The 23,204-nt window shown below is 36.7% G+C and overlaps 1 protein-coding gene across 1 annotated transcript; it reads left to right on the forward strand.

The window, feature by feature from the left end:
- Window positions 1-525: 525 nt before the first annotated feature.
- On the forward strand, window positions 526-20,161 carry LOC134417965 (prostatic acid phosphatase-like). The gene is made up of 11 exons (XM_063155829.1): window positions 526-703; window positions 6,615-6,710; window positions 8,642-8,728; window positions 9,611-9,763; window positions 12,304-12,402; window positions 13,198-13,302; window positions 14,368-14,500; window positions 15,895-15,977; window positions 17,655-17,761; window positions 18,325-18,494; window positions 19,286-20,161. Exons 1-11 carry the CDS (start codon window positions 590-592, stop codon window positions 19,402-19,404), a joined length of 1,266 nt encoding a protein of 421 aa, XP_063011899.1. The 5' UTR covers window positions 526-589; the 3' UTR covers window positions 19,405-20,161.
- Window positions 20,162-23,204: the final 3,043 nt, after the last annotated feature.

Below are 23,204 nucleotides of genomic sequence, written 5' to 3' on the forward strand. Positions count from 1 at the left end.
GCCAGCAAGGATCTTAAATAACATATTTGTTGCAAAACCTATTCTAGTATTTTGTCTGATGGATTGGCAATTTAAAACAACATGAAATGTTGTTTTAAAATAATTGTTCTGATTTTACAAAGATAATGTGGAAGAGGGAAAGAAAAAAAAAAAAAAACTGAGGAGAAGGAAGCTGAAAAGTGGGCTAGCTGAGCAGCAAAGAGAAACAGTATTGCCTGGCTCGTGGTTCATCCTTGTGGCTATAGTTTGGAAAAATTCCAGGCACAGAAAAGTCAAAGCAGAACAGGTAGGTTGAAACACCAGCAATGCTTAGCAATTCCTTTGTATCTTAACTTCATCCTCACACTCCAAAAGAAAAAAAATATTGCAGGAAAAAAAGGAACTGAATTATGATTTGATTTAAAAGAATGTAAACAGTAATTTGAAAACAAAAGGCGATGCAATTTGTTGCGTAGTCACACAACATTCCTCTTGGATTTGAAATGCACCAGCGGCAGTTCCACCCCTTCTGAAGGTACAGCCTGACGTCTCACAGTTGAGCCTGAGCAGCTGCTGGAGCTACAAAGTCTTTCTCTCCTCTCCTGTCAGGATGGGTGTGATACGGCTTCCCAGCTTGTCTAGGATCCTGTGTTTTTCTTTTCACATTATTCTCATTCTGCTTCAACAGACTACTGCAGCACGAGAACTGAAGTTTGTGGTTGTAGTAAGTAGATTTGTTGTCTGTTTTGTTGTGGGGATTACAGGGACAGAATTACATGTCTGTTGAATCAGACAAGGTGTACAGTTTCTTTGCTTGTGTCCAAACTTAGAAATAAGTACTGCTGCCCTGCTGCTTACTGAGTTTAAAGACCTAACCTAAAGAAAGATAAAAATGTCTTTGGTTCTTAGAATTTTAATCTCCTAATCTTCCTAATTATTTCATCTCCTAATCTCCTAATTATTGTTTCAAGATAACTGACTTTGTGGTAGATGCATAGTGCAGAGGAATTAGGAGATGCAAAGTCCACATTTACCTATTCTTCCTTAATTTAACTGATACTCCAATGCATACTGTTAGAGCTGGTGATAATGGACTAATTCTTCTATGCTTGGAAGATGAAACGTATCATGTTACAGAAGTTACCACACATAAACATACAAAATAAATATTTTCCATTTCACAATAAATGAATTGTAATAGCAATACACTGAGAAACTAAATAGACAAGAGTTTTTAAGTGGAGATTTGAGAGATAAGTTGTATTAACTTCAGTTAGACTGAAAACAGACTGTAACAATTGTTTTGCTGTTTAACAATTTCTTATTTCAAAGTAGCTAAACACTACTTCAATGTCACTTTCCCAAATGCCTCTTAAAAAAAGAGACATTAATTGAATGTAATACTTTGGATTATGAAGGTTGAACAATGGTCCTTTTCATTCTTTTTTTTTAAATAAAATGTATAATGATAAAGACTAGTTAGTCCAAAGCAATACTTTCTGTACAAAGTTGAGGAGTTTGGAATGAACTTTTATAAATAGGCAATTGAAGATCTTCTCCTTCAGCCCTTCCCTATTTGAGACATTATATGTGCAGAAGTACTCTATCCAAAACATATCTTTTGGCTCCAGGTAGAGTACTCCATGTATAGCCACATTGGGTGCATTGTGCATGCACAGCTTGGAGGAAGGCCAGGGTGCACAGGAAAAACCAGTTCCTGCTCCTGCTGAGACACCACACATAGCAGGGACCTGACGCTGATTCCAGTAACATTCTGTATAGAGAATGTTGCATGTCCATGTTACCATTGGAAAAACATGCATACTTGGTAACAGGGAAAACTGGATGAAAACAGGTAGACAGCAAGCCTTGGAGCATTAACTCCTTGAAAGGAATGAGATTTTTATTGAATTACTGTTATTGTGTTTTGACAAGCAATGATTTTGCAGAAAGTTACTGGAAATGTATACCATTTTGGGGAGAGAGGCTTCTTACTCAAAATCATCTGCTTACCATAACGTGACCAAAAAAAAAAAATAAAAAAAACAAACCCACAAAAAAGAAACAAATAAAAAATCAAAAAACAATTTCTAGGATAGCTTGCCACAATAAACATTAAATAGCAGGTAAATTTCATTTAGGCTGTCTTCCTTTTAGTCCTGTTACTTTTGCTTAGGCTGACCAATCACATAAAATGTTACAATAGGTTTAATATTATCACAATATACATCTTTTTTCTCAAGGCATGGTTTATGTATGCTCTATTGAATTTTGCCTTCTGAAATCACTGATTGAATTTTCATAGAAACAGAATTGCTAGTATAAGTATACAGCATAGGAATTGACCCCATCAGTGAATATACCACTGATATAATGAGATATAATGAGGATGTTGCTACAGTCAGGTAAATCGGAAAGGCATTTTCTGACATACTTCAATAGCCATTGTCCAGCTGTCCTGTAAGCTACCATGTTTTCACCTGGGAGTATTACAGCAGCGTGAAAATTGTCATAATGACGTTTTAAAACTTCCTTAGCAGAACTGCACAATATAAAATACATGTGTAGGAGTGAAGAAACACAGAAAAATGTTCACTTTTTCTCACTTCTAGAATTGTGCTATGCCTGGGAAGGTGTCTCACTCTCTCCTCACAACTTCCACCTTTGTGCTGACTCTGTGCGTTTTGACTATTGGCCACAAGCCCTGTTCTCTGAAAAGCTCTACTTCAAGCCAATTTGTCAAAATGCTTTCTAAATTTCTTTGCTTACATGTAAACATTAGCTTTCACCACAATCTTGTGCAATAAATTTAAGATTAAAGGCAGAATTTAAATTTAAAAACACAAACTTTAAAGAAGAAAATAGGAAATATGTAGGACAATCAGGCACCCAAGTAGAAATGAAGTACTGATTTATTGCCTCTGTTTAAAGAAGTTCTGACCTGAACCTTCTGCCTCTACACACACACATTTCACCTGTCATATATACAAAGAGGTGTGGTTTCTGAGGTACTGTGGTTTCATCATGTTTTTCTTCTTGTAACTCAGGGTAGGAAGCGTTGACTGAGCATGTTATCTCTGAGCGTGATTTCTCTAATCAAGCCAAAGCATCTGAAATCTTGACTAAACATGCTCAGTACTTCTACATCTGGTTTCCCTGAACTGGCAGCATGATGGTTTCACTTCACTTTTGTTTCTCCCTTCCTACTCCTGGCTTCAAAGTAACAGATCTTTTTGTCTGAAGTTAAGTCTGTCAATAAAAGGGTCTGCAAGATCACTCAGAGACAGACACTTCACTGTAATTCATGGCATTTCTAAATGAAGATTATATATATATATATATATATATATATGTGTGTGTGTGTGTGTGTGTGTGTGTGTGTGTGTGTGTGTATGCTACACAGGCCATATTCTCAGTGCACCCCCTGCCCTGCACCAGATTGTCTCCAATATGATTTTTCACCTGACAACAATGGAAGCAAATGCTGGCCAAAGTCTGACTCATTTGACCGTTTTCATATGAAGTGATCATTCTCACAAAGTTACCACGAGTGAATGACAAACCTATACACCAAATCAGATTCAAGCCTTATCAGAGTGGAAGGAGAAAGTAATGAATTTGGTAATTATTCACCTATTGCTTTCGAGAACAGAAGTGAAGCACTTCAAAAGGAGTGCCAAAATTAATATACCAAACAGATCTGTTTTCTCCTCTTGTGTACATTCCCCTTACCATTGCCCCCTTCTTGATTTCTGGAGTCTTTTCACTTTTAATGATGCTTCCTTGCTCCTCTTCTCTCATTCTTCCATGTTTTGTGTCTCCTGAAAAGTCAGGAAGGTAATCTGTTGGTCAGGAGTAATAAATGCTGCAATACACAAATTTTTAAATTACTTTGATGAATCAACTAATTTTTAAAGCAGTTGAAACTATGAGTGTTGAGAAACTCATATCGATGAGTAAGGTAGGATCTGTAGGGATACACTTTCTTTTCCTATCAGGTGTTCTAATGAAAAAAACTGTTTCAAATTTTAGAAAAAGTCTCCTAAGATGAAGCTGTGAGTGAATGAATTAGTCTTTCAGGTTAAGTGGTTGTTTATAGGGTCATTGTTTCATTTGCAGCTGAAGCAAGGTTATTTTCAGAAGTAGCAAGGAGGTTTGAGCGCATACAAAAACCAGTTGGCTAAGACGCTTTATCCCTGAATTCCTAAAAACAGGATTCTGCTTTTTTAAGTGTTTGTTCCCCTCTTGCTGCTTCCATCTTAGTGTTCATACCATATTTATGCAACACTGTGCAATGAAGGTGCAGAAATATGAACAAGGATCTTAATTTTTATTTCCTCTTTTGTGTGGACTTAAGGAAAGTAAGCTTCTTTTTAGAAGAGCACACCTCCACTCCTTCAAATTCTTAAGGTTACAAAGAAATTAAATACTTTCCTTTACATCTCCTGCTCATATATATCGTTTGATCTTGATCTTTCTGCACACTAACTTCTATTCAGAACAAATGCTGTTCTGATTTTATTGAAAGCTTTATGGGTTGACTGTTGTGACAGTGACTGTTGTGACACACTCAGGGTTAGGCAGAAAACTGAACATAAAACATCACAAACCAGTATTTAAAATCTAACACATTGTCAGTAATTTCTCTCTACTAAAAAGGGCATATTTATGGCCAAGTGTTGATCTATTGTTAATTATTGCCTAAAAAATACATAAACATTAGTCATTTAAACATGTCAGTCAGTTTGAACAATTGTCAATTACCTATAAAAATGCTCTGCTGTGAAGCTGGATAATTTAACAAGAGAGGATGCAGCTATGTTGTGATTGGGAATTTACCCTTCACTCTTGACACAGCTACCAGCTTGTCCAGAAAAACTAATAAATCCTACCGGACACCTATGTACGTAAGCATAAGGAAAACAGCAGTAGTACAAAAGTCCTTATCACTCATTTTTATTGCACTCAGCTGAATTAACCACCAGACAACGTAACTTATTCTCCTGCTCACTACAGGTGCACTGAGAAATTGTTGTAAAGAACCGACTGAGATTCCAGACTATAATAAATGAGATTTAAAGAGGATTAAAAATTGCATAGAAAAGGAAAAAAAAAAAAACCCAAACAAGAAACTTGATAATGAGGGTGAAGACCCTCCTCAATTCACTGCAAAATATACATTTTAAGTTGGCCACATAGTGAAATTAAACCGGCAAAACAAAAAACATAATGAGCTGTCTTCTACATGTTCTAATGGTAACTTATACTCTAGCAAACTTTGCTGTCTATTGTAGAATCAGAGGGAGAAATCCAATTATATTTGCCTTTAATGGACAGTATTTTCCATCTCTGCAGTACCTGCTCCAGCACAGGTCTGTGTGCATTACTACAGAAGGCTGATGGAAAGGGTATGTGCTGTAATTAAAACATTAAGTCACACCACTGGTGTTTACTTTGAAAAATATAAACGTGAAACACCTCCCAGTGGGAGTGGCAAACAAACAAGTGTGATCAGCCTTCTCTCATGTCTGGGCAAGAATGATGTGGCTTAATGAGGCAATGGAGAGTATTAATTATAAACAAGTTAAGCGCCACTGAAGTATTAGGGCATAAATGTCATTTTATTAACAAATATACCATGCTGCTACATTGTCATTTTATTGTGCTAAGTCAGGAAAGAAGTTGGTGATGGGAACATTGATAAGCAAAGGTAATTTTTCCAACAATTTGGGTCAGCATCCTGGAAGGTTGTCTGGAGCCCTGTGAATTTGTATTTCAGCATTTTGTTTCACATGAATCTTCTGTGAATTTAATTTTTCTAAGCCCACGTAGTATATGCTATGGGGGGATAATTTTGTTTTTCAGAACCATTTAATCTAGGGCTGTAATTTACTTTGTATGCTGGAATAAAAATACAAAAAGGTTCATTTAATTTTTCTGATTAAAAATCATATGATTGAGTGCATCACACTAATACTCAGCATGCTGGACTGTTCAGGATAGTGAAGCAACCAAAGTGTTTGCTCTCACTGAATTTGATAGAGATAAAATCCTAAAGACTTTAAAAAATATTTTATATTTGCATGTAAAAGTACTAATAAAGTATTAATTAAGCCAACAATGTAAATGTTTATACTCTTTTATCTTTATATTTTAGGATGATTGAGAAACTGAGCATAAGATCCATGTGTACATAGAATTACTTTTAAAGATACTGCTATGAAAAAAAGGTTACCAAAAACATTTCAAGTGTCTATGACAAAGTAATTAAATACTAATCTAAGCAAATCAGTAACTGGCTTAATATTCACAGGAACTGAGTTTCCAAAATTCAGGCATATTTCCTGTCTAGATGCCTAGCTGTGAACACAATCCCAACATTAACATCCCGGGTGATTAATGTTCTAGAAGGAAGAATCATCAGGCTTATGCCCACTTAATTCTAATAAAATTATACATAATCTTGATTTTAAAGAATATATTCACATCCTACTTGACCAGGTTTCTGCAGACTCTCCAACATTTTCATTTGAAAAATGACACTGGAAATGTAATATATGCTTCACTTCTAGTTAGATAAGAAAGGAGTGTTAACAGGAATGAACTCAAGGGGTTTTGATTGCTTACATTGTCAGCTTTTCCGACATGGTGACCGAACACCAATTGTGAACTTTCCAACTGATCTACACAAAGAAAGTGAATGGCCCCAGGGATTTGGACAGCTCACCAAGGTATGTTGACTTTCTTATAAGAACTTAAAAATGCTATTGAAAGAGGAAGTGGGAAGATATTTTTGTGTGTGTATGTGTGTGTCTAAAAAGCATTAGCAAAAATCCCAGCTTCTGATACTTGCTATTAGCAAATACCAATACCAGTAATTCATAAATATTTTTGCAATATTATTCATTTAGCTGTTATTAAATTGAAATCTTGTTCATCATAGCTTTATAATTACCTTCCTAAAAGCAACAACTTCATGATAGTGTGTCTGCTTTCAAAAAAATTGCAAGTTTAAACACTGTACTGTTAACATTGATGAAGTTCTAATGACCATTAAGTACTGAGCCCTGTGAAAGGTCAAAGACACAACAAGTCCACATCTCATCATTGGACTGACAACCACCAATTCACAAAACAAGAGAAGACTTGCAGGAGGAGGTTGCCTCTGGGGACAATGTGTCTTCCAACAAGGCCACTTGCAGTCCAGAGTTTCACTAGGATGCACTGAACCTACTTGCTGCTCTGGCATTTTAACACCAAGCCTTAGCTCTTTGACTACTTGACATATGAAGCTCTGGAGCAAAAGGAAGCTAATGCATTTCCTAATAACATTTTGTCATGGTGCAGAAGTATGAAACAGATACAGTTCAGTGTTTAATGCTTGAAGGGGGCTTGAAAGATGTGAAAAATTCACACACTGAATGCATTACTGTCTCATTACTAGCTTACATACTAAGATGTCCCTGCTTTGGCACTGATTTTTTGATAGCTTTTTGCTATTTTTCTATCTTTTTAAAAACAGTAGTAGGAATGTACTTCTCTGACAGATAGAAGTTAAAAAGTTCAGCTCAGGCTTTAGAAATAAATAACAGAAAAGACAGTGTGCAACCAAAGACAACCGCAGGCACACCAAAGCAAAGACAGAAGAATGCTTACTTAAGGCAGAAATATAAGCCACAAATGTATAAGGCTGGATAAATAACAGAGCAATGACAATGATAAATACTAGGCTGTCAATCATCCTCTCTCAGCTGTCACTAAATGACATACATTGTAAAGGACAATGTTGATCGGTGTCTACAGATCTACAGCACTGTGGAAATAATATTTGTACAGAGTCAGGGGCATTGCCTTTCTGTAGCAGATACTGCAATCTTAGCACTTCAGAACATAAAACTTCTTCATAGATAAAAGTGAACGTTTATATTAAAAATTCTAGATCACCTGCAACATACACAGTTCTTCTGGTTTTGGCTGAGAGAGAGCTGGGACAGGGCTCTGTTTTGTGCTGAAAACAGTGCTGATAACACAGGGATGTTTTTGTTACTGCTGAGCAGGGCTTACACAGATTCAAGGGCTTTTCTGCTTCTTGTACCACCCTGAGTTTGTCAGGGGGGTGGGGCACAAGAAGTAGGGAGGGGACACAGCTGGGGCAGCAGGTGTCCACTGACCAAATAGATATACTGTACCATATGATGCCATGCTCAGCATATAAAACTGGGTGGAGAAAGAGGAAGGGACAGACATTCAGCTTGATGTCATTTGTTTTCCCAAGTAACTGGGATGGGGCTCTGCTTTCCTGGAGGCCTAACACCTTCCAGTCCATGGGAAGTGGTGAATAAATTCCTTGTTCTGCTTTACTGGCATGTGTGGCTTTTGCTTTTCATATCAAACTACTGTCTTCAAACCTTGGAGTTTTCCCACTTTTACTCTTCTGATCCTCTCCCCAGTTTCACCAGGGCTGAATGAGAGAGCAGTTGTGTGGTGTTCAGTTGCCAGCTGGGGTTAAACCACAATAACAGTACGTTATACAAACAGTTAATGATAACATAAAAGGTGATAGCTGAAGACAAAAAAAAAAAAAAAAAGAAAAAAAGACACTTTTACACCAAAAGTCTCTAGTCACCCTAATCTTGTAGTTACCCATATGCTTGCCTTACAGACTGGAATGCAGCAGCTATTTGAACTTGGACAGTACATGAGGAAACGATATTCCAGCTTCTTGAACAGCACATACAACAGGCAAGAGGTATAGAGCAGATCTGTCTGCAGCACATTTCTCTGGCATAGCAGAACTATGGACTTAAAAAAGCACATTATCATACTCATTTCATTAATGGAGAAATTCAGGTAATAGAAGAACGTTTTTGAAAGTCAGACTTATGTCAAGATAAACACAGAATAAAATCTATTCTTCAGCTCTTACATTCTGTTTGGGTCTTTCACAGCCTAATTTTCCCAAACTGAACAGCTCCATGTTGAATGAGTTGGGAATTTTTCAACAGACTAAGACAAGAATGGTCACTGCACAGATAAATACTTCTCCAGTCATGTGATGGGCCATGCTTACACACTTCCTCCTGTAACAGCTCTTTGGATGTGCTTATCATACAGCACAGATCCATTGTGGGGAAGACACCTCCAACATTTTGGTCTCTTTAGGAGGCATGCATTATGGGAAGGCATGAAATACCTTTGCTATGCTTCCAAGAGAAGTTTATGGGTTTGAGTGCTTTAACATTCCTGATCACTGATAGACCATGGAATCATTTAGGTGGGAAAAGACCTTTATGAATTTCAAGTCCAATTGTCAACCTGTCCACCATTAAATCATATATATCAATGTCAAGATTGAGAGAAATAAGATAAAGAATGTCCTTCTTTGAAATCAAGTTTTCCTATTCTTTTAGTTCAGTCTGGAGGTTAGATTCCAAATTAAAAGATGCCTTGAAAATTCCATTTGTGAAACTGAAGTAGGGCCCTGAAAAACTGAGTTACAGTTTCACTGTTTTGACTTTATGCAAAAATATAACACTAAAAACAAGAAGTCACTATCGACAAGTTGGGTAAAATTTCCCTAATATCTTATAGTTTCCATTTTATCTTTAATTCTTTGCCATTCTATTTTCAGTTTTACATCCAAAGTACAGATTATGATCGCACCATTATGAGTGCCCAGTCATATCTTTCTGGCCTCTTTCCACCAACTAGCAGCCAAATTTGGAACCCTGATCTTCTCTGGCAACCCATTCCAGTCCACATTTTTCATAAAACAGCAGAGCAGGTGAGTACTGGCTAGAAGCATTCTATAAAGTCCTAATCTTTCACAGAAGCAAAAGAACAGAAAAAAGGAAAATAGCAAAAAAACACTTTTAAGCTTTTTGAGTTCAATATAATAGAAAATATCAAATGCAGCTACTGGCTGACAAGCATTTCATAGGTCAATCGTAACAGCTTCATGAAAATCCTCCTTCCATAGTTGCAGAACACCTGAATTACCACACACACTACCATTTTCTCCGAGGTTATTTCTTCTGACCAGAACACTTTTGGAAAATATTCTAGAGAAGTTGCCCTAAATCTTTACAGGAAAGAAGTGCTTTTCTAATCACCACTCAAGTAGGCAGATCTTTAATCTTTGGCAATTTTTTTTCCATAGTTTATTCAAGGAATTGAATTTCCACCAGCCACTGTAATGACCTCAAAATGATTACCTTCCTATTCTGGTAGCACTTAGGCATTCTAATTACAGACAAGGGCTCTTTTATGCTCAGTGCTATAGAAACATTTAATGAAACCCTAGAACTTCTCTTGCAGATCATAAGGGTATACCTACCTGAATAATATGTCCTGTAGAAGTTTTACTTCATGTAGCTCACTCTGGCTGACTCAGGTTTAGATTTTAATTTCACTTGCTCTTGTGACAAGGACTGTGTAAGGAACAGTGTGGCCAACAAGGATAAAAAGCTTGTGAGTGTAAAAACAGAAAGCCTCATTTACTTCTGGCTTTGAGGACTTTGAGAAGCTGACTTTAAGGAAATTTGTACAAACCACCTATTACATAACTAATGCATCTACATAACTGCCCATCACCAACATCAGGCCATGGACTCACTCATTAGGGGGCTGCCACACCTCTCTCCCTTTGATGTTGCTCCATTCTTAGAGCCCATGTTTGAACACAAGTACAGGGAGAAAGGGTTCCCACAAACTGGATTAGGCAAGTGTGATTCAACCAGAAACTTAACCCTGTTCCTAAACAGAAAAGAACACTGTCATTGTTATTTAAATAACAGAGGAAGTCCTTTCACCAGAAGACAAGAAAAACATCAGGGTGGTTAGAGTTTTGGCTATAGAATACCTCAAAGCCCTTAGGGGAATCATAGTGCAATGAAACAACCTGTTTGAGGAAGGGAAGCTCATTTGTAGGAGTCTCTGGTGCCTCATCATTTCTGTGGCTGCTTCAGGAGTGAGTACTGATGCTTCCATCAAACACACCTCTGCAGCAGCATAAAATGCCTTTTATCATGCAAACCACCTGGAAAAACAAAACATTGTTCTCTTGTTAAACCAAGCAGATGTTTGAAGGTATGTTCAAGCCCCAAGCAACACAAAGTGGGAAACTGGAGCCCGGTACAGTTCTATAAAAAAACCATAATCACAGTTTATTTTTAAGCTGCTGAGATCTATCAAGACTTGACAGGCAACAGTACTGAGTACTGCTTAATGAAGCCAAAGGGAGTGGCTTAATTAATAACACCTAGAGAGGGATAATTAAGGCATACAGCAAGAAAAACATTTATATTGTGTAATTAAACAACATTCCCCAGTCTCACATTGCAACTCTGAGCTTTCATCCTCAGTGTGCTGCTGTTACAGAAAAATTGCATCCTTGGTAACCTATCCAAGGGAAAGTGGGCTAGGGTCAGTTGGTGGCTGCTGCCAATGTCCCACTGGAGACATGCTGGAAGTGCAGTCTGTAAATGTCACAGGGCAATACTAGTGCTGGGTCAAAAATGCTCTAGTGATGCGGCATAAAATGCTGAACCAGCACAAGCTTGTTTTGTTCACCATGGCTTTTCACTGACATTTTATACTGTATCAGGTATCATTTGTCTTTGTGCAATTGATATAAATATTTTTTGCCACAGCTCAGGGTTTGAAGCACGCATGTATTTACATGCTGTTCAGATCAAATATGTGCTATCATGTGATCTTGTAAAGCACATACTTGGAGTAATTAAAAGTGAACCATTTCCCTAAAGAAGAACAGAGCCCTTAGCCCCATAGCTTTTTGATATTTCAGGAGAACAATCTGTCACTCTTGTTTTAAGTTCTGTCTATTAAGTAGTACTTAAAATGCTTACCATAATCCACTGGTTATCACCAAAGAGATGAGACCTGGGTGTGTAGATGGAGAAGCAATTCAGATTCCAGCACCAGGTGGAGTTAAGTTACAGCTCAGGGAATGCAGAAAATGAGAGGGAAATTGTAGCTTTTTAAAATTTTTGATCATGGACCCCAACTCATTTCTCAAAGCAACCCCTTGACAGACATGTGCCATTTCTTTCTGCCAAAATCAGTTAAATTGAGGGAAATCAAGCTATCACAGAAAAAGTAACCATTGAAAAGTCAAGTTACCCCAGTCTACTCACTATGTTAACTGAATTAATTATTAAGGTACCCAAACAAACAATTATTGAGTTGGTCTAGCACAACCGTGAATCTGTCCAAAAATATTACACCATTAATCTCAGGAACAGAAAAAACAGAGAGGTGTTGATAATTTTAGAACTATTCTAAGTTTTTCCTTTCATGTTTCAGAGGCTGAACTTCCCTCTGCCCAACTGTCCCCGTTTTGATGAACTCCAGCATGAAACACAAACATCTAAAGAATTTCAAAGTAGAATACAACCATACATGGTAAGAGGAAAAACAAACAAACAAAAATCTAAACAAACCCAAGATGTGAGAAAAAGGAAGGTAACTAAGTTGTAGAAGTTAAAGAATTGCACTTTTTCTTTTGTTAAAATGCAAAAACAAATTGAAAAAATTAAACTCCTGTTTAGGTAAGGTCACCATTGGGTCAGAGATGACACAGAGTCAGATCAGAAGGCAAAGTGACAAAAGCCCTAATTTTACTGAAACCACATCTTTAATACACTGGTCTGATACAGGTGGACCTGATTGGTCATTTAATCAATACATTTCAGATGACTGGCTAATTAACAAGACACCCATTTGTAAACAACCTTATGGGCAAAACAGCTTATTACCAAACACCAGGTGTAGATTGTTTAGAATTCTTTCTCTCCAGCTCCCTAAAGTTTCCCAGACCAATTCATGGGAAAGCTTATCTAGCTTTCTCCATCTCTGACCAGACTATTGCATCTCCAAGGTCAGATATTAGAGAAAGTTTCTTCACCCAGAGGGTGGTCAGGTACTGAACAGGCTCCTCAGGAAAGTGATCACAGCACCAGCCTGACAGAGTTCAAGAAGCATTTGAACAATGATCTCAGGCACATGGAGCGATTCTTAGAAATGTCATGTGCAGGGCCAGGAGTTGGACTAAATGATCCTTACAGGTCCTTTCAAACTCAGCTTTTTCTTTAATTCTGTGAAAATTCTGTGAAAGGGTTGGGTGTTAGTGAATCTATATGCATGTACATTCCATGTGTATTGAGCATTTGTGGTATACTCTTCACTTTTTCCCCACAGGATTTTTTGCAAACAATGGCAGTTAACACAGGGCTTGAACTAAATCACCTTAAAATACTGGACAATTTCCAGCTCTGGAATACATATGACACTCTTCATTGTGAGGTAATAATAAATCAATAGATGCAGGGGAAGAATATAAGTCCAACTTTGGGTTTCAATTAAACCATGGCAATGTGTTTTCACAGGAATGAGTTGTATTTTCTCCTACTTTTTTTTTTTTTTTTTAATCTAAGTTATATTTTAGTGCTTTGGTAAAAAAAAGATATAAAAAAAATATGGTCTATAGCTTGGGAGATTGTAATTTCCATTTCAGGTTTGAAGAACTGGTACCATTCCCATTATTTCCTTTTTCCCCTTCCCAATATGCTGCTATAGAATTATTCAGCATGATGGCTATAATAGATTTGTGATTTTTAACAGAGAAATTAAATTATTAGCGTTCAACTATTAAAAGGTAAACATCAAAACACTTATGATTTTGAACATGAGAGATCATGAAAGATCTATAAATTAAAAATTTCAAAAATTCTCTCAGTTAAAAAACATCAAAATACTTACGATTTTGAACATGAGAGATCATGAAAGATCTATCAGTTAAAAATTTTTGAGACAGTGATTGCTATCAGTTAAAAAATGCCCAAATTGACAACAAACATGGGATAATTCCATTTGACCCCAGCCACTACCAGCAGTGCATGAAGGACTTTGAACATACCCTCTACAAACTGAGGTAATTAAACATGATACGACACTGTCACTGTTACATGACTGAAGAGTGACACTTGTCTCTAGTTGCCCAGTGATAGAACTGGTATGTGGACAGCTACACGGAAAGGCAGAAAAAATTAAATATTTATAACCTGAAGACCCAGAAAAAGAAAGAGAAGAAGACATATGTCTGCAATATTTCCCACCAAAAAAGTGTCTCTATAGCAAGAACACATTATGGAATCTCCTTCATTTAGATGCTTCTCTCCCCATTTACTCACTTCAGGCCAATCCCATTCCCACAAAATGTGTTTCAAGGCATGCTCTGGAGTAAAACCATACTGTACAGAGAATGGCAGGACAGCCTCAGAAAGTCTAAACTAAGTAGTGTGAGTGTAGATGATAGGATGATGGAAACCAGTGAATTATAAACATGCTTTTGTTTTCCTTTATCACTAGGATATTCATAATTACACTCTCCCTGTATGGGCCACTAAAGATGTAATCAACAAGATGGAAAAACTGGCAGAATTGGCTTTACTCTCATTATTTGGGGTTTATAAAACAGAAGAGAAATCACGGCTACAAGGAGGTAAATCAAAAAATGCATAGCTTTAAGAAAGGAGGAGGTAATGCAACATGTTGTCACTTCACTAATGCAAAATTATTTAAACAAACCCTTGATTTGAAACTATGGACATTGGATGCCATATTAACTATTCAAACATGTGCTGAACATTGGCACTTGCATGGATAAAATACCACAACAAGGCGTAAAAATTAATACCTTCAGGATTTCCAGATTTTTAAAGGTATTAGGACTTTTTAGAAATAGTATAGAAAACTAAGGGAATAAATCAGGCCCTCATGGTTATGATCATTACTTACCTTATAGTAGGTTAGATTTAGTTGTTTCTCCAACATTTCTTCTAATTGTTTACTGTTGTTTTTCTCCCTTTGATATACTGGTTATATATTGTGTCAAAACACTGGCAACATACTTGTAGCTCTCTGAGTGATATAAAGCTGCTCCAAAACAGTCTGATCAGAGTAGAAGCTGAGAGATTCCAGTTATGTCTATACTGCAAGAACTACAAGAACTGGGAGCTACTGCTTAGCTCCAAAATGGGGGCACATAGACTGTGCTGCACTTTCTGACACTACTTCAGGACACAACCCTGGAATTTATCATGTGATCCCCGGGTATCCATGAGCAGGAAATCCAAACAATTGTGTTAGAATATTTGCAGGCTGGAACATTTAAAGTTAGGCTTTCTAATGCATCTACTGTGCAGCTTAGATCTAGGTAAAGAATTATTAGCAGATCCATCACCTAGGCATGCACATCATGGGATCAAATATATAGCAATTACTGGCTCCAATCTGCAGTAAAGCCTATTAGCTGGCAGATGCCCATATCAAATAGTCAGGACTATTTAATGTTCACTGGCTACATCCTCTTTTCTTAAAATTATATAAACTGTTCTTCAGGCAATTTCTGCTGCCCTTACCCATTGGTTTTAGAATACCTTTGGGCTGGAGGAGAAGCACAAAAGAGCTTTGGAAAAAGCAAAGAAGCAATAACGTGTAACATGTTGGAAGTAAATAGTTAAAATATTTCTTTGGCATGTATAGAGGAAGAGACCAGCACAGTTGTCATTATTCCAACACTACAAAAAAAAAAAAAAAAAAAAAGAATGGAGAGATCTCAGCATAACAGAACTGGAAGTGTCATTATCACCAGTTCTCAGGATGGTTCTAAATTATTTCCTGTGAATCCTGCTTTTTCACTTGACCTGGATGATGAATCATATTTTTCTCCTCTGTAATATCTTCTCTGTAGTTACAAAATTGTATTAAACTGAAAAATGAATATGAGGCCTGAGTAGATGTCTTATATTTGATACTCACATTATTTTGTCTTTTTTGTTTCCATTCAAGCATTATACCTTAATTTTCCACTTCCTTTTTTCCCATCTTTTTAAGGTGTCCTTGTGAATATTATTTTAAACAGTATTAAACAAGCTGCCAATTCTTCAAAACCAACAAAAATGGAGGTCTACTCTGCAGTGAGTATTTTCATCTTTCATAAATCTTGCTTTGATTTTATCAGTATTTAAGTTAAATGAAGGAATAATACACTACAGTTTAATTCAGCCAACAAGCTAAACACTAATCAGTACAAGAACACATTATAGGCATTGATCTCACCTCAGTTTTAGTTAAACTATATTTTGCAAAAAAACCTATATATATATTTTATCCTTCATTATTCCTACAACCCAATGGTGCAGTTTCTATTAGTTGCATCTTTCCTGAAGTGCTGCAAAGGTACTGGCAATAGCAGAACTTCAGCTGTGCCTCCAAACCTCTCTTCTGTGGGTCCTTTTTTATTACTACTACTATTATTTTATTTATTTTAGAGGGTGAAGAGGGCCACTTCCATCAGGCCAAGATCTGCTTAGCTCATCATTCTGTCTCTAACAAGAGCCAAAGGCAGGGATGAATGTGAGAATAAAGACAGCATAGAGTGATAAAACGTTCCAGAATCTGTGTCTTAGGGACTTCCTGGGACAGAATTTGCCCCTGTGTTTAGTCTCTCTTGACAAACTATCTTCCATCAACTTGCCTAATTACTTTTTAAATTCATTTCTACCTTTGGAATCTGCAACATCCTGTGACAATGACTTTTGTGTTAAAAAGTACTCCTGCTTTTATTCACATTTTCTGGGTCTCTAACGAGTTTAGTATTTTCTGTCACTCCTCTTCCATATTTCGTTTTCCAAGACAGAGTCCTACTGTATTTAATCTTTTCTCCTATAGAAACTACTTGCTACCTCATATCTTTCTCACTGTTCTTCCTACATGACTCCATGTTCTTTTTGAAGAGGAAAGAGCAGTATATCCAGATTTTTCACTTCTGCTTTAATAACCTGGGTTCATGTATACTGTTATTTTTGAAACTGATCAGCCTATAAAATTCCAGAACCTGAATATTAATTAAAGCATAGCTGCTAGACTATAGTATAAATAGGTCTGGCAGATACATATATATATATATGTGCCTAAAGATGCTTGCAAAATTTATGCGCCAAAGTGTTTGGACTTCCTGCCTTCAGCTCCTCTTCCTATGATCCTTGCAAAAGCCAGGGGTAATGGGTAGATGAAGAAACTATATGTAGGTGGGTAACAGATCCCATAAAAATAGAAGCCAAACTGAGATTTTGTTGTATGAGTCCAAACAGAAGGAACAATAGAAAAAAATCTGAAGTGGAAGAAAGGAGAATAATCTTTGAACACAACTATTTTGTCTGGTATACTACCTGAAAAAAAAAAGTACTTGTACCTTCACTTGATATGCCCTAGATTATACTACTGTACACTGCCTTAATCTGACCTTGGAGCAAAAGACACTACCAAAGGCAGGAAAAGAGAAAATGAACTGAAAAAGTAGATTTATTACTCAAACCACATCTTGCTTTCCCTCAGTATCTGTCTCCAAAATCCTGCCAGATGGTGTAAGACACATACTGCAGTAACTCTTTGGAAATGTCTCCTGCTGTCTGTAGTAATCAGTTAACATGTTTTTCCCAATGGTGAATATACTGAACACAGTTTTATGGTCAAATTTACACAGGTTTTCTTTTATCTTCATTTCCACTCCCTCTCTATTCTTGTCTCATAACTCTGGATGAATGCTAGTTGAATTAATTGACTGTAAAGGATGGATTTTTTTTTTCCAATAGCATGACACCACAGTTGGGGCTCTCCAGATTGCTCTCAATATTTTCAATGGAAAACTGCCACCATATGCTGCTTGCCAGTTTTTTGAACTCTACCAAGAAAGCAATGGGCAAGTATCTTCTTATTGATGCAAGAAAGAGTGTTTAGAATTTGCTACCCTCTTCCCCAAAACCATTTTTCTCTCAAATATTGTGAGAAGATACAATTTTCATTTAAATAGATCCTTCACTAACAGCCCATAGGCACAAGATCATATTAAAACTAGGGAAAATTACATTTTCTGGATGTATGCTTTGAAAGACAGGAAGATATAAAACAAGCCTTATGAGAGGGAAGAAAGTGGTAAAATAAATTTTCTTGATTCTCCAGATGATAGCAAGAACATTTCCAAGACATAACTCCCACAGTAAGCCAGTTGGCTTAGAGGAGCCCAGTGCTGGTGCCATTCAAGGAGCCTGCAGAAAGAACTTTTCAGCTGTCTGTTGATCTGCGCAGTTAAATTAACAGCTTTGCCAAACTGGGCTTTGCAGATGTCTTTCACAAAGCCTCCACTATTGGAGAACAGGTTCTAGAGTAGGATGTTAGAGCCTATTTCCATCATGCTGTCTCAAAGTATGAAACCTTCTATTTAAGGACCTTTTTTAAAAAAAGCTTTTCAATGTCGTTAATCAGGCAATATAGCATCGAAATGCATTATCGGAACGACACTTCAAAGGATCCTTATCTCCTCACTTTGCCAGGGTGCACCTCTTCTTGCCCACTTGAGAAGTTCGCTGAACTAGTTTCTCCTGTGATTACAGAAAACTGGTCAAAAGAATGTGGGAAGAAAGACAAAATGAAAGGTAGTGTAACAGTTCTGTATTTTCCACATAAGACACAGAGGCAGATGTTTTATCAGTGGCTCCAAACTTTGTACCTTTCACACAATCAATAGATTTCCCTTTAAGTGTGGGCCAGATTTACTATGGATAAGAAATGTCAGTAGAAATTAAATTAGCATATTCACAAAAGGAGCTGCCTAAAGGCCGTGGTCAAAACCAGATCACCACTTGTTGAAAACATCGAAGAGAAGTACGGATGTCGGTGCTATACAAGCGTCCCGTTCATGTTGGATACAGCTGACTTTCTGCAAATGCAAAGCAAGAATGGCTTGCAAATGCATGGCAAGATTTGTGCATCTGCATTTCTGCAGTTGTACTGAGTGCAGCTGTTCCATGATCTACTAACAGCTGAGAACTGATCACCTCTTCCTGCCTGAATATTATTTCTGGGAGGGAGGAGAAGAGCAAGGCAATACACGTTACTTCTCAATAGTCCCGTTATTTCCCCTGTCCTGCAGATATTCACCATTCTGCTGATCCCTGATGAAACTATTTTTCTTTTTTCATTAACTACACATAGGCCCTCCTGCCCTATGGAAACATGGGAGCAAGATTCACCTATGTACAGGAAGCAATCTGCAAATTTCTAGGATTGAAGTATATGTTCTTATGTTACATGTCAGTAAATATGATCTTGCCAGAAATATTTCCATTGCACATATATATAATTAGACTGTTAGCTTTGCATATTAAATGGTATACATATATGTCTTTCATTAACTCCCTTTTCATTTATTTTTTGTTCTTCACAGATATTTTTATCGGATTTAATGTTGCTGTTGGCTTCTTGTCCCTTTTTAACCTTGTACTGCTCTACCTCCTTTATCATTATGGAAGCTGCAGGAGCAGAAACAGCTACCAAGACATTTAAAGAGGAGGTAAAAAATGAAAGTGAGAGCAGCTAGACATCAAAGAATACTTGAAGTTGCTGATACCCATCAGTTTGCTCTGGTCAAAATAATCTCCAAAGCATATTCAATATACTTGAACAACTGAGGTATCTGTGGCGTAAAATTCTACACATCTGCAGTAAGAAATACTGTAGTAATATGTTATTTCAGGAAATACTGGATGGATGGAATTACTCCAATTTATATCTTTATTCTACTACTACTATTAATCAATTTTATATCAACCAATGGGGTGAAGGAATGCTATTGCCTATGTTTATTTTATATTGCCTATTACCATTTAGCCCCCTGCTGCTCAACAAGCCTTTCTTCAAAACTGCACTCTAATATTTACCTTACTTCCTATAAATGGCTATTTTGCTGATGCACAGGAAAATAGTTTTAGTGAGCAGAAGTTGCATTACTGTATGAAAAAGACTCATACCAGCATTTGAAGATACTGTTCCTGCATTTATTAATGCAAATTTATGCAAGAGTTTTGACCTTGGTCTTTAACTAATAAGTCTTCAGCCTGCTCTTTAAAGGAGTTACACCTCTATAGCTCTTACTGAAATTAATACAACTGGATCATCTCTGTCACATATCCAGGCATCAAGCAAGAAGCTTAGTGCAACAGCACCTTGGCCAGTGCCTGTAACTTCACTAATATGGATAAGTAAATATATTAAAATCTATTTTCAGCTGCTACACTGTTTTCCTCTTTTTCTGAGTTCCCAGTCATGTCCTATTTTTCTGAGTTCCCAGGATCATGAATGATCCTTTGCTCTGCATTTTTTGAGCCACTCTTAGAATAATTCCTCAAGCTATCACTCTCTTCATTATCTTTTATTTTAAATCACAATAGCTCCTTTAACTCCTTGCTCTGTTCACAATACTATATGTTAGCAAGATGTACACTAAAAGTAAGAAAACGATGATTCTGCTTTTTGTATGTTGATCTCTTCTGTGCAATTTATTTTGTTTAGATTGTAAGCTTCTAATGTCAGGGAATGTGTTTCTGTAACTGCTCTTGAGTGTCACAAACTATATGCATAATAAGCACTAATATTGCTGTATAAAATCCTGCTTATTATTGTATGTTTCAAGACTGAATCCAGACCTTTTCATCCTGTAGTCCTGCAGAGGATACTGTGAATTATAATACCTTGGAGAAGTCTCTTTAGAAACCAAGACAACCACACAAACAGGTGCCAACAGCAGGGTCAGCCCAACAGGTACAAAGTGCTGAAGCTGATGTGTCCTGCTGAGATTCAGAGAGAAAGCTGAGGGATGGAGCTGCTTAACTCAGACACAGCATCACAGCAATGTGAATACACTGCTTCTGGACTGACTTTCACTCACATTCTGTGGGTTGCAATGTGGAGCCCAGGAGCCTCAGTAAGCTATCACTGAGATAGTGATCTAGAGATCAGCTCTCAATATTACAGCTGAAATGTGATATAATTATATATAGTGATATTAAATATCATATATTAAATAGCATAAGTCAGAGTAACATGCTTGTGGGAGTATAGCACTTCCCAAACATTGCATTTCTTGTAATAACTTCAGCGACTGAAGTGTCCACCTTTTGAAAATTATTTCTCACTCAGTAAAAAGCTTTTAGTAGTATCCATGGCATTTCCGTTTTATCTATTTTAGGAAATATCATCATCAATGGGTGGATTTGAGTCTGACATGTTCAGGATTTTTCTTGTATAACAGGTTGATGCAAAGCTGTCAAAAAGATGAAAGGCTGTCCCTAAGTCAGATGGTTTAGATGTATAAGCTTCAGCTTGTAACTAGTAATTTTTATCCTCATGTAAAAACTTGAAGAAATATCTATATTTCAGCCAAATGTATTAAAGCAGCTCTAGGAAACAAGCCTGAGCTGTCTTGGTTACTATTAGAAGTGTACTCAAGGTGGGGAAAAGTTCAGAACAAACTCCAAAACTCATCCTTGCTCTTGTATGTGCATACATATATATATATAAATATATACACAGTCAGTGGTTACCTGAAACTGAGCTCTGCATTACCACATCCCCAATGCTGCTGGTACCCACTTAAGGATAAATTATGTTTCTTATTAGAGGAAGTCAGATGCTTGACAAATTAAGATGTATCGACTGATAAAGTGCAGGAAGAACCAGTTTTGAAATATTACAAAATCAGTCGATTGCACTCCTCAAGAAGCAGAATGGGACATATTTTTCCAAGATTGCTTCTTACAAAAAGAAGTTGATTCAGACAGAAATTAAAATGTGAAGTGTCTGAGACATCTTGTATGGTTTATGCTGCCCAAGCCTAAGGTGTAACAATGAATTTCAAAAGATAAGGCAATTCTCATTGCAGCAGGAGCTGTGAGGAATGAGTTTTATTGTAGGGACACCTTTCTGTTAAGAGATAGTCATACTTGAAAATGCAAATGCACTTTTAGAAAGGATCCAGTGAACACAAGTTACAGAGAATGTAATGATAGGTTCAGATGGTGTAACTTCAGAATTAATGAGGGTACATTAAAGATGTAATAACTTAGTAAAGTAGGCCCTGAATCTCACTAATAGGAAAGATGTTTTGTCTTGCTGTGTTTAAATCAAGTAAAATTTCTCCAGTGGAGTAAAAGTAGACAAGTTCATGTACATGTAGATAAGTTCATAGCTTTTTTTTATTTTTTCAGCCATATTTACAATTTGCTTAGTATAATCTGCAGACTGTTTGTGATTAGAAAATATCTTGTCTCCAAGCAACTTGTGGCACTGCAATAAAGTACTTGAAAGAAACAATTCATCATTTGCCATTTCATCTTCTTGAAAAACAATGGAACTTTCAGTACTTCTAGAATTTCCAAACAAAAATAAATGTTCAGATTTTTTGCTTCTGTAAGAACAGATTTTAAAGCACTTCTGCTTTGATACAAATAAAATTGATGGTATGAAGCTCTTCAATTTGCCCTCTAGCAGTGACATCATCTGTCTCTACAATAATTACAGTAGCAACTAGATGCTCTGCAGCAAGGTTTTCTGGTGCCTATGGTAGACAGTAGTGCACACACAGCACTTTTCACCTCAGTCAGCAACAACCTCCTCTCACTGAATTGATTTTATTTGGGAACTTCTTTTTCCACAGGCCAGAATATTGAATACAGTGGGTCAGCACAGAATAGGCATCTGACTTCCAGAATAATATTGGCTCAGCCAGCATCACTCATGTTCATTTGTACCAGTAATGTAGAAACATTGGATCCAAATGACATTATTTCCTCTCACTGTAATGTATTTTCTTAGCTGTGGTAAGAAAGCAGAATGACAAATGTAGTTTATTTGAATAATTAAAAAAAACTGTTAAGTCCAAAAGTTATTAAGTCTGGATTAAACCCTAAAAGACAAGAATTATGTTTCTAAATTATTCTCCACCAAAAAGAAAAAAGGCTAAAACTTCTACTCTACAAAGAATATTAATGATTTACTTTGCTGGAATTTAAGAGTGATGATGAGAATATAAAAATGCTTATTCTTAGGCACATAACCTTGGCCCATACAAATCCATGCCGAGGTGGTGTCAGCAATATTGCATAAAATTGTATTCTTGGCATGGAAGAGTTAAAACTACTGTATTCCTTATTGCATTTCTTATAAAGATGGGGATGAAAGATGGACATTTACCTATAAACAGCTAACTTTATTGATTTAGACACTAATGCCTCTTCATCAGAAATTGCCAAGTATTAATACTCAAATAGATAAACATGAGTTGCTCTTGAGACAATAGCATATCACTT

Source organism: Melospiza melodia, chromosome 1 (assembly GCF_035770615.1).
Source record: "Melospiza melodia melodia isolate bMelMel2 chromosome 1, bMelMel2.pri, whole genome shotgun sequence".
Classification (NCBI taxonomy): Eukaryota; Metazoa; Chordata; class Aves; order Passeriformes; family Passerellidae; genus Melospiza; species Melospiza melodia.

Coding starts and splice junctions, on each gene's coding strand:
- LOC134417965 (XM_063155829.1), top strand. CDS start 590: ATGGGTGTGATACGGCTTCCCAGCTTGTCTAGGATCCTGTGTTTTTCT. Junction 12,403..13,197: donor GTAGAATACAACCATACATG/GTAAGAGGAAAA, acceptor TTTTCCCCACAG/GATTTTTTGCAAACAATGGC. Junction 18,495..19,285: donor GAAGAAAGACAAAATGAAAG/GTAGTGTAACAG, acceptor TGTTCTTCACAG/ATATTTTTATCGGATTTAAT.